The sequence below is a fragment of the Herpailurus yagouaroundi genome, unplaced genomic scaffold (assembly GCF_014898765.1).
Source record: "Herpailurus yagouaroundi ecotype Mexico unplaced genomic scaffold, PumYag 182, whole genome shotgun sequence".
Classification (NCBI taxonomy): domain Eukaryota; kingdom Metazoa; phylum Chordata; class Mammalia; order Carnivora; family Felidae; genus Herpailurus; species Herpailurus yagouaroundi.
Window position 1 is genome coordinate 25,847,965 of NW_024412413.1, and position 12,328 is coordinate 25,860,292.

A 12,328-nucleotide genomic window follows, 5' to 3' on the forward strand; every position below is an offset into this window, starting at 1 on the left:
ATGAAAGACCTATATGTGAGACATGAAACCATCAAAATCCTAGGGGAGAACATGGGCAGCAACCTCTTTGACCTCAGGAACTTCTTATTAGACACATTGCCGAGGTAAGGGAAACAAAAGCAAACAGGACCTATTGGAACTTCATTAAGATAAAAAGCGTCTGCATAGTGAAGGAAACAATAAAACTGAAAGGCAACCAACAAAATGGGAGAAGATATTTGCAAGCGACATATCTGATAAAGAATATCCAAAATCTTTAAAGAACTTATCAAACTCAACATCCAGAAAACAGATAGTCCAGTTAAGAAATGGGCAAAAGACATGAATAGACACTTTCCCAAAGAAGACATCCAGATAGTTAACAGACACATGAAAAGATGCTCAACATCACTCATCATCAGGGAAATACAAATTAAAACCACAATGTGATATCGCCTCACACCTGTCAGAAGGGCTGAAATTAACAACACAAACAACAGGTTTTGGTGAGGATGCAGAGAAAAGGGAACCCTCTTGCACTGTTGGTGGGAATGCAAACTGGTGCAGCCACTCTGGAGAACAGTGTGATGTTTCCTGAAGAAACTAAAAATAGAACTACAGCAATTGCACTATTAGATATTAACCCAGGGGTGCCTGGGTGGCGCAGTCGGTTAAGCGTCCGACTTCAGCCAGGTCACGATCTCGCTGTCCGTGAGTTCGAGCCCCGCGTCAGGCTCTGGGCTGATGGCTCAGAGCCTGGAGCCTGTTTCCAATTCTGTGTCTCCCTCTCTCTCTGCCCCTCCCCCGTTCATGCTCTGTCTCTCTCTGTCCCAAAAATAAATAAACGTTGAAAAAAAATTAAAAAAGATATTAACCCAAAGGATTTAAAAAATACAGATTCGAAGGAGTACATGCACCCCAATGTTTTTATCAGCGTTATCAATAATAGCCAAACTATGGAGAGAGCCCAAATGTCCATCAACTGATGAATGGATAAATATATACAATAGACTATTACTCAGCCATCAAGAAGAATGAAATCTTGCCATTTGCAATGACACGGATGGAGGTAGAATATATAATGCTAAGCAAAATAAGTCAATCAGGGAAAGACAAATACCATATGATTACATTCATATGTGGAATTTAAGAAACGACAGATGAACATATGGGAAGGGGGGGGAGAAAACAGGAAAGAGGGAAACAAACCACAAGGGACTCTTAATAATAGAGAACAAACTGAGTTATTGGAGGGAGATTGGTGGGAGATGGGCTAGATGGGTGATGGATACTAAGGAGGGTACTTGTGATAAGCACTGGGTGTTGTATGTAAGTGATGAATCACTGAATTCTGCTCCTAAAAACAATATTGCACTGTATGTTAACTAAAATTTAAATTAAAAAAAAAAATAAACGGGGGAACCTGGGTGGTTCAGTCTGTTGAGCTTCTGACTCGGTTTCTGCTCAGGTCATGATCTCATGGTTCATGAGTTCCAGCCCCGCATGGGGCTCCATGCTGACAGCATGGAGCTTGCTTGGGATTCTCTGTCTCCCTCTCTCTGTGTTCTTCCACCACTCTCTCACCCCCTCTCAAAAATAAACATTTAAAAATAAATAAATGTAATAATAATAAAAAATTGTAAGAAGTTGTAACAATTGTATCATTTTGGACTAAAAGATACAGAACAGTACAAAAGAGACCTTTTGAACCTTTAAACTTATGTGGGGGGTGGGGAAGGGCTAAGAAAACTACTCAGCTATAGACATGGGCTCCTCTCTTTGTGAGAAATGAAAGATAATTTCCATGTGGCAATTGGCACAAGTGATGAGAGAGACAGAAAGAGGAGAGACAGATGGAAAGCCAGACAGCCTTGTGACCTAGTTTGTCTTCCTCTGTTTGGGCTACTATAACAAAATACCAGACTGGGTGTGAAACCACTATAGATGTAAAGATGGATGGAAATTAAGATGGACATGCTAACACTTTAGCAGGGCTTGACTTTAAAGTTTATTTATTTTGAGAGAAAGAGAATGAACGAGAGAGCATGTGTGAGTGAGGGAGGGACAAAGAGAGAGGGAAAGAGAATCCCAACCAGGCTCCCCACTTTCAGCACAGAACCGGAACTCACGAACTGTGAGATCATGACCTGGGCCCAAATCAAGAGTTGGATGCTTAACCGACTAAGCGACCCAGGCGTCCCAGGCAAGGCTTGACTTTAAACTGAACAAACTTTTCTCTTCCTCATTCTTGAAGCCTCCTCCTCCCTTTCACTTGTTTTTCTGTAGAATCCTTTGTTCCAGGAACCCAGTATCTGTATTGGCATCTCGCTGACCTCAATGTATACTTAGTAACGAGACCCGGATGGCCAGCACTAGCACTGGTCATGAAACCACCTTAAAGACATGACAAATGTGGCTGGCAGCATGTACCAGATTCCTCTCAAAACCGCCCAGATCTTATATTTTCCTATAATAAAGGGCAGGTGTACACTTTTGAAGGCATTAGCCAGCTGCAGCCTCCTTTGCCTGGCAAGGTAATAAACTATCGTTCTTCTGTGTCCCCATACTATGTCTTTGTGTTATGCTTTGGCTCTGGAGCACAGAGGTTGGCTTTCAACAACAGGTGGCTTGTAAACAACAAACATGTATTTCCCACAGTTTTGGAGGCTTAAAGTCCGAGATCTGGGTGCCAGTCTGGTCAAGTTCTAGTGACTTCTTGCCACGGGTTGCAGATTGCTGACTTCTCACAGTGTCCTCACATAATGGAAGGGGCTAAGGATCTCTCTGGAACCTCTTCTGGAGACACTAATCTCATCCATGAGGGTTCCACCCTCATTGCTTCTGTGTCATTTTATTCATTGAGGCAGACACAAAGGCCTCTCAAGTTCAGAGGGAGGTAAAATAAACTATACCTCTTGATGAGACAGTGGCAAAATTCTGGAACAGTGTAAGGAACCAGAATTTTTTTTGTGGCCACTTTTGGAAAATAATCCATTACATATAGTGTTCTCATAGGCTTGGTTGTAGACCTTTAAGATTGGACAGTTTTATATGTATATTTCACAATATTTGATAGAAAAACAGTCCTTAAATGGGAAAAAATGAAGCACTCGTAGACATGTCTACATTTCTACAATTTCCTGTATCTAGAGGAGGGGAATAAGTCCTTCAGAGATTGTTAAGCACAAATTGGCCCTTAAATAGATACGTACCAGAAAATTCAGTAAATTGTATTGGGAGAATGTAACATGAATATATGTGGTGTGTGTGTGTGTGTGTGTGTGTGGTGTTATCAAAGACTTAAATTCTTATCTTCTAGCTAAAATTTTAAAAATCTAGAAACAATGTAAGAATGTAATCTAGCAATATGTTAGTGAATAGCAAAATAGACAGCTAAATGGTTGAAATGACTCCCAGATTGATTTTGGGAGTTGGAAATTGCATAAGGAAGCAGTCCTATATGATTCTTCTGACCATGTACATATGTTCAATGTATTCAATTCTTAAAAAGAAAAAAAAAATGGAAGGGCTAAACAGCAAATTAGATTGTTAAAGACAGAATGAAGGGTTTTGGCAATATTTTTGTTCACATGAGCAGGAAAGTATTATTTGAATGGATTCTACATATCTCTTCAGGTTTCTTTGGTTCTGTAATAATAAAACTAATATCAATCTAATGACAAAAATCAGAACAGGGTACTAAGACAAAAAAAGCAATCAGACATTAAGAAAGAGTCCTTGAAATCAAATACAAAAATGTTGAAATGGAAAAAAATCTACCAAGACAGTCTTTTTTTTTTTTTTAAGTTTTTATTTATTTAACGTTTATTTATTTTTGAGACAGAGAGAGACAGAGGGAGGGTCAGAGAGAGAGAGACGGGAGGAGGGTCAGAGAGAGAGGGAGACACAGAATCCAAAACAGGCTCCAGGCCCTGAGCAGTCAGCACAGAGCCTGACGCGGGGCTCGAACCCACGGACCGTGAGATCATGACCTGAGCGGAAGTCAGACGCAACCCACTGAGCCACCCAGGCGCCCCAAGACAGTCTTGACTGTACCCACATAAGGAACAAATTAGTGGACTGCTACATAAAGGTGAAGGAGTGGCTCAGAATGTAAAATGCGGACACAGAAATGGAAAATATGCAGGTAAAAATTTAAAACATAAAAGATCAAAATAGTCACCTAATATCCAGATTCCAGAAATGGATAGGGGAAAGTATCAAAAGAACAATTTCTACAACTAACAATGACACATCTCCAAATTTAAAGATGCTGTTGAATTCCACCAAGGATCAACCAGAAAAAGCCCAAGATACATCTACATGAAATTTCAGAACTTAAAAAAAAATGTTCATTTACTTATTTTGAGAGAGGGAGAGAGAGAGAGAGAGACAGCGCACAAGTGCACACGGTGGGGGGGGGGGGGGGCAACAGAGAGAGAAGGAGAGAGAGAGAATCCAAGGTAGATTCTGCACTGTCAGCACTGAGCCCTATGTGGGGCTTGAACTCATGGACTGTGAGATCACAACCTGAGTAGAAATCAAGAATTGGGCACTCAACCAACTGAGCCACCCAGGCACCCCGAGAAATTTCAGAACTTTAAAGACAAACAGAAAAATCTGAAAAACAAGTTTCTTGCAAAGGAATAAATAATTGTTGACCCTTGAACAACACAGGTTTAAACTACAAGGGTCCATTTAAATGCCAATTAAAAATTTTTTTTTAATATTTATTTTTGAGAGAGAGAGAGAGAGTGTGTGAGCAGGGGAGGGGCAGAGAGAGAGAAGGAGACACAGAATCTAAAGCAGGCTCCAGGCTCCAAGCTGTCAGCACAGAGCCCGATGTGGGGATCAAACGAACCCATGAACCATGAGTTCATGACCTGAGCCGAATTCAGACACTCAACTGAGCCACCCAGCCGCCCTAAATGCCAATTTTTTACAGTACTGTAAATGTATTTTCTTTATGATTTTATTGATACTTTCTTTTATTGATATTTTCTTTGATATCAATTTTCTTATTGATATTGATTAGCTTACTTTAGTGTAAGAATAAATTATATAATACATATAAGCTTGTGTCAACTGGCTGTTTATATTATCGGTAAGGCTTCCAGTCAACAGTAGGTTATTAGTAGTTAAGTTTTTAGGGAGTCAAAAGTTATATGTGGATTTTCAACTGCATGGAGGGGAGGTGGTCAGCACCTCCGACCTGTGTTGTTCAAGCGTCACTGCATCAGATTGGCAGAAAGACTTTTATCAATGATACCAGATATTAGGAGGCAATGGAACAGTATTTCCAAGGTTCTACAAGAATTCCATATCCTAGAATTCATTTTGAGCCTAAAATTCTATGTTCAAGTAAATGATCAGTCAAAAGGAAAATTTTATTTCCTACATACATTTTTTTTTTTTTTTAATGCCTCAAGGGGTGCCTGGGTGGCTCAGTTAAGTGTCCAACTCTTGATTTCAGCTCAGGTCATTATCTCACAGTTGTGAAATCGAGCCCCTTATCGAGCTCCTCACTCAGTGTGAAGCCTACTTAAGATTCTCTCCTTCTCTGCCTCTGCCCTTCTTCTCTGCTCACGTGCTGTGTCTAAAAAACTTTTTAAAAGTAATTTATCAAACTAATGTTTGTTGAGTACTTATAATAATACCAGCCACTGGGTTAAGTATTTTATGTGCCTGCTCTTATTTAATCCTCACAATGATCCCATAATATAGGCAATATTATTAATCCCATTTTACAAATGAGTAAAGTAGGGCTTAGAGAAGCTAAGCAACTTGCCCAGTATAGCTAGTAAGTGACAGAGCCAAGATTTGAAGAAGCAAGAAACCCTAGGGAAGGGCTCCCTAGGTATAGAGCAGAAAACACACGTAGTATGCTGGGGATCCATCCAAAAGACTGGAAAACAGAATCTGGAAGAGATATTTGTACTCCTATGTTTATCGCAGCATTATCTACATTAGCCAAGCAATAGAAGTAACCTGAAATGTCCATCAAAAGATGAATGGATAAAGAAAGTGTGATATGTACATGCAATAGAATATTATTCAGCCTTTAAAAAGAAGGAAATCCTGACATATGCTACAACATGGATTAAATTTACGGACGTTTTGCTCAGTAAAATAAGCTAGCTGCAGAAAGACGAGTACTACATGATTCTACTTATAGCAGGGATCTGAAGTGACCAAACTTTCAGAAACAGAAGATAGAATGGTGGTTGCTGGGAGTTGGAGATAGAGGGAAAGGGGAGTTGTTCAATGCACACAGAGTTTCAGTTTTGCAAGATGCAAAGTTTCTAGAGATCTGCTGAACAACAATGTGCGTATAGTGTTAACTGTATGTAAGCATAAGTACAGTACACTTAAGAAGGGTCAAAGGGCACCTGGGTGGCTTAGTCAGTTAAGCATCTGACTTCGGCTCAGCTCATGAGCTCATGGTTCATGAGTTCAAGCCCCACACAGGGCTCTCTGCTGTCAGCACAGAGAGGGTTTCAATCCTCTGTCCCCCTCTCTTTCTTCCCCTCCCCACCCTTTCTCAAAAAAAAAAAAAAAAAAAAAAAGAATGGTTAAGGTAATCCATTTTATGCTGTGTTTTTTGACACAAAAGAAAAAAAAAGATGCTACAATATATGGACCTTATTTGGACAAAGTAAAAATATTGTAGGGGAGCCTGACTGAATCAGTCAGTGGAGCAGGCAACTCATGATCTTGGGGTTGTGAGTTCAAGGCCCATATTGGATGTAGAGATTACTTAAAAAATAAAATCTTTAAAAATACATATTATGAAACAATTGCTGAAATATAAACACTCCTCAGAGGATATTTGATTATATAAAAATTATTAACTTCTTGAGGTGAGATAATGGTAAGATGGTTATTTATTTTTATAAATGCTTATTCATTTTTGAGAGTGTGAGTGGAGGAGGTGCAGAGAGGGAGACAGAGGATCTGAAGTGGGTTCTGCACTGACAGCATCAAGCCCGACGTAGGCTCTAACTCATTAACTGTGAGATGGTGACCTGAGCTGAAGTCCCACCCTCAACAGCCACCCAGGTGCACCCAGATGATTATGGTTCCAACCCCCCCAACTGGCCATGATTGTTTTTTAAAAAGCTCATAGGTATATAGAAATGTATCACATGGAATTTTTCTGAAAACAAAAAAGTGCATGAAAAGTCACAGCTGAACAAATTCAAATGTGACATGATTTTGAGGAATTGATGGAATCTAAAAAAATCTGATCCTGATATTTGGAAGTTTCTGCTTTGAGGTTGAAGATTTAATAGCATATAATTAAATCCCTTCTCTGGGTCTAGTCATGTTACTTGGTCCTTTCAAGAAATAATATTGTTTCAATTTTTTAATTCTTATAGACAATTATGAAAGCTTGCAGTTACAGATTTGAATGTAAATCTTACAAACCTTGCCCTTTTTAAAGAAATGATATGGCAGACTAGATTCTGGAAGAGGAAAGAATGAGAAGAGGTGAAGGAAGTGCCCATGTACTAAATTTCTCATCTCAAATAGTTGAGAATCAAAGAGAATGTTAGTTGATGGGAATACAGGTTTAAAAGCATATTATGTAAAATCATAAAGTCAGCACTGGAAAATTATAAATAATATTCATTAAATATCCTTCTTTATTATTTAACAATTTTTTTAACGTTTATTTATTTTTGAGACAGAGACAGAGCATGAACGGGGTAGGGGCAGAGAGAGAGGGAGACACAGAATCTGAAACAGGCTCCAGGCTCTGAGCTGTCGGGCCGCGAGATCGTGACCTGAGCCGAAGTCGGACGCCCAACCGACTGAGCCACCCAGGCGCCTCATTAATTAACAATTTTAAGTCTCATGCACGATTTAGTTTTCTAATATAGTTTAAGTGTTTACGTTTCGAATTTTAACTTTTCAACTAAATTCTTGAGAGCAGATTTAACCTTCTACTTTTCTATACCTTCTCCTCGCTCCCCTGCTTACACAACGACACAACGCTAGTATATGTACTTAGTATTGAATGTACTCAATATCATTTGTGCTCAATATTGAATTCGTTATTGGTATTTTGTTTCTAAAGAATCTTGGCGCTAGATGGGGCGCCTGGGTGGCTCAGTCGGTTGAGCGCCCGACTTCGGCTTAGGTCTTGATCTCACAGTCTGTAGGTTCGAGCCCCGCGTCGGGCTTTGTGCTGACAGCTCAGTGCCTGGAGCCTGCTTAGGATTCTGTGTCTCCCTCTCTCTCTGCCCCTCCTCCGTTCATGCTCTGTCTCTCTGTGTGTCAAAAATAAATAAACATTAAAAAAAAATAAGAATCTTCGCGCTACAATTTCTGAAGTAGCCTGAGCCAATCATTTTAGATGAGGAAACTGAGGTCCCCAAAGAAAGAACCTCCATCTGCGGAAGCCTAGTCTACGTGAGCTCACCACCAGCTGCCCCGCGCTCTAAATAAAGACCCCGACGGCTCTTCAAAGTTCATCGCGCCTTTGCTTCCCGGGGAAACTAGCCGAGCGTTTTTCCGGAAACCGTAAAGTGGTCGCGCAGAGGGGCGTCAGCCCCGCACATGCGTAGAACCATCTTTGCGTATCGCACGCGCGTGCGCGAGTCGGAATATTTTGTGGTCCGCACAGTGCTGCAGTGTTCGCTTCCTCCCGGTGCACTTTGAGCGTAACACCCGGGGGGCTGGTCCTACGGGACAAGATGGAGTTCCTGCAGGTCCTGAAACGCGGGCTGCAGCAGCTCAGCGGCCACGGTGGCCTCCGCGGCTATCTACGAGTTTTCTTCAGGTGGGTGGCCAGAGCCATGCTCTTGGCCTTAGGGACTGGACTTGAGTTAGCTGGTTTCTTGGAAAGAGTCCTGGGCTTGGGTCCCCTTGGAGAATTCGCAATTTTTGTCAAGGACAATCCACCCAATCTCTACCCGGCTTCCCCAAGACGAAGTGTGTGTGTGGTGCGGGGGGGGAGCTGTCTCCTTGAGACAAGATCAAAATCAGGTTTAGAGACCGAGCTGTAAGAGTCGAGGGCGTGTGGGCTGCCCGGCCGGCTTCCTGGAGAGGAGTGAGCTTTGTCCAGTATTCACAGTGTGACCTTGGGAAAGTTTTTCCCTTCACTGGCCTTCAGTTTCCTCTGTGCAGTAAGATCATAATGGTCTCTGCTAGTCCTCACATTCTTTGAATTGGGGGAGCAACATTGTTCGCGGACACCGAATCGGAGACCCACAGTCGAATGAAAGCCTGGAGACATTCGAATCATTTTCAGATGAAGTACTTTGGCCTCCTGATTTCCTGAGGGTTTTTGCTAACTCCAGTCGTCAAGGTCTAGTAGGGATAATAGATAAAAGTAGTCTTGTAACTTGAAGATACTGCGTCTGTATATTTAGTGTAATTTAAGCATACCGGTTGAGTCGATCTGTCTTTTCTGATCTGTCTTACCTGTCTACGTGGTGCTGGGGGCCACATGAGTAGGGATTCTAGAGCTCCTACCTGAAAGCTTGATTCTTCAACAGTGGGTGGCTTAATCCTGGAGATGAAGGCTAGAAGTGAACAACTAGTGACCATCCCCAGATTTCTTCATTTTTCTCGTTGGTGCAGCAGCCTTGACTGACTGAAAGTTGTTATACTCACTGTATTTTGTGTTTTGAACAAAGAATCATTCTAAAATATGTTTTCTTTTGATATTAACAGGGCAAACGATGTGAGGGTTGGTACATTAGTGGGGGAAGACAAATATGGAAACAAATACTATGAGGACAACAAGCAATTTTTTGGTGAGTACAATACTTTTTGATATAAATAATGGGAGTGAGATTGAGCCTGGATTTGACTCTGTTTTCTATAATATAGAAATTCCTATAATATACTAGGAGCTTCTTTAATGAGTGTATAAACCAGCATACACTTTCTTTTTAATTTCATGGGATTATGTATGTTGTGTGTAAACAGAAATATTTTTACTTAAAAATAATGGCCCGTTTCTCCATATTACTAAGTTGGATATATCTACAGCATTCTTTGGATATTTGTTTGTGTTTTTTCATTAAAAAAAAAATTTAGCATTCTTTTTTTTTTTTTTTTTTTTTATGTTGGTTTTTGTTTGAGAGAGAGAGAGTGAGTAGGGGAGGGGTGGAGAGAGATTGGGACAGAGAGTTCCAAACAGGCTCCTCACTGTCAGGGCAAAGCCCGACGGCTGGGCTTGAACTCACAGACTGTGGGGCTTGAACTCACAGACTGTGAGATCATGACCTGAGCCAAAGTTCAGTGCTCAACCGACTGAGCCACCCAGGCACCCAGCAACATTCATTTTAATAGCAACACAATTCTCAACTGTATGGAAGAATCATTATTTTTTCAAACACTTCACTATTGATAGACATTAGATTGATTGCCTTCAACCTTTTGCTATTAGAAACAATGCTGCAGTGACTTGCTGGTAACTACATCCACATTCATTTGTTTAAATATTCCAAGAATAAATTCCTAGGAGTGGAATTGCTGAGTCTAAGTATGCACATTTAAAATTTTGATGTATATACTGTGAGATTGTTAAGGCTCTTCTCTGTTATCATGGCCTAACTGTGAAATCTTTTCCAAGGTTTCTCCATGTGCCTTCACATTCCCATTCCCCTGCCTCGTTGGATTACACTTTACTATTAGTTACTTATTCTCAAAATTGATTTCTCTAATGGAAGAAGCAAATCTTGAAATTTTATTTTTTTCTGCAGAAAGCTCTGTTGTTTCCATTTGATCCAGGGCTTGGGAGAAGGCTCCAGGATGGTGTAGAAGCAACCTAGTGGTTGCCGGGAAAGGCTCAGGCATGCCAGAGGAGCGCCCTCAAAGGCATGGGCTCCAGAGGCTCTTAGTTGCACTTGAAATCTGTATTTCCTTTAATAGATAAGGTCACATTTATTGTGATCTTTTTTAACAAGACTTTTTTTTTCATGTTTATTTATTTTTGAGAGAGAGACAGACAGAGCATGAGTGGGGAGGGGCAGAGAGAGAGAGACCCAGAATCTGAAGCAGGTTCCAGGCTCTGAGCTGTCAGTATAGAGCCTGACACAGGGTCTGAACTCATGAGCCGTGAGACCATGACCTGAGCCAAAGTCGGACACCTAACCAACTGAGCCACCCAGGCGCCCCTATTTTTATCTGTTTTAAATGTTTTTTTATTTTTGAGAGAGAGAGAGCATGTGCACAAGCATGATCTGGAAAGGGGCAGAGAGGGGGATAGAAGTGGGCTCTGCGCTGACAGCAGAGAGCCAGATTGGGGGCTTGAAATGACAAACTGTGAGATCATGACCTGAGCTGAAGTTGGACACTTAACTGACTGAGCCACCCAGGCGCCCTGAGAAGGTCATATTTAAATAGCATTCCTTGATGTTTGTTGATTATGTATTTACCCAGGAAAATTCTGTAAAGTAAATGCAGATTGCTTTTTGTTCATTGCCTTAAAACCCATTATAGGGATGAATTCAGTATTTTCTATTTGTGGGGTTAGGGGCAATAAGGGAGGAGTGGAAGGAATTAATATTATGCGCTTTTTTGACCAATGCTAAACTAGGTGTCTGTGTGATATTTAATTTTCATAGCAACCTTAAGATGTAGTATAATCATCTACTTTTGTTTTTTAAGATTTTTTTAAAAAACATTTTCTTAAAGATTTTTTTAATGTTTTTTTATTTATTCAAGCAGGGGATGGGCAGGCAGAGAGAGAGAGGGAGAGAGAGAATCCCAAGCAGGCTGTGCCCTGTCAGCACAGAGCTGGACTCAGGGCTCAAACCTGTGAACCATGAGATCATGACTTGAGCTGAAACCAAGCATTGGACGCTTAAGCAACTGAGCCACCCGGTTGCTCCTAAAGATTTTATTTTTCAATAACCTCTACATCCAGTGAGGATCTTGAACTTAAAACCCTGAGATCAAGAGTCCCATGCTCCACCAACTCAGCCAGCCAGGCAGCACCCTCCCACTTTTTTTTTTTTTAAGGTAAGCTCTTTGCCCATCATGGGGCTCAAACTCACAACCCTGAGTTCAAGAGTCTCATGCTGTACTGACTGAGCCAGCCAACTGCCCTGTATTCATCTACTTTTAATAGGTGAAGAAACTGAGGCTCATAAAATTTGCCTAAAACTCATTAGTAATAAGTGACAGAGTATTGATTAGAATCCAGGTTGATACTCAACTTAAGGACCCAATATAAATATTTATTTATTTATTTATTTATTTATTAATTAAAGTTTATTTTTGAAATTTATTTTGAGAGAGAGATAGCAAACAGGAGAGAGGCAGAGAGAGGGAGACAGAATCCCAAGCAGGCTCCATGCTGTCAGTGCAGAGCCCAGTGTGAGGCTTGAAC

At 40.9% G+C, this 12,328-nt stretch overlaps 1 protein-coding gene across 1 annotated transcript in view; it reads left to right on the forward strand.

Annotated features, from left to right (window-relative positions):
- Nucleotides 1-8,603: 8,603 nt before the first annotated feature.
- Nucleotides 8,604-12,328, forward strand: part of NDUFA12 (NADH:ubiquinone oxidoreductase subunit A12) — a 29,035-nt gene continuing 25,310 nt past the window's right edge. The window contains exons 1-2 of the mRNA XM_040491207.1: nt 8,604-8,764; nt 9,661-9,743. Of these exons, the coding sequence (XP_040347141.1) occupies nt 8,679-8,764; nt 9,661-9,743 (169 nt within the window). The 5' untranslated portion in view covers nt 8,604-8,678. The remainder of the gene's footprint in view (nt 8,765-9,660; nt 9,744-12,328) is intronic.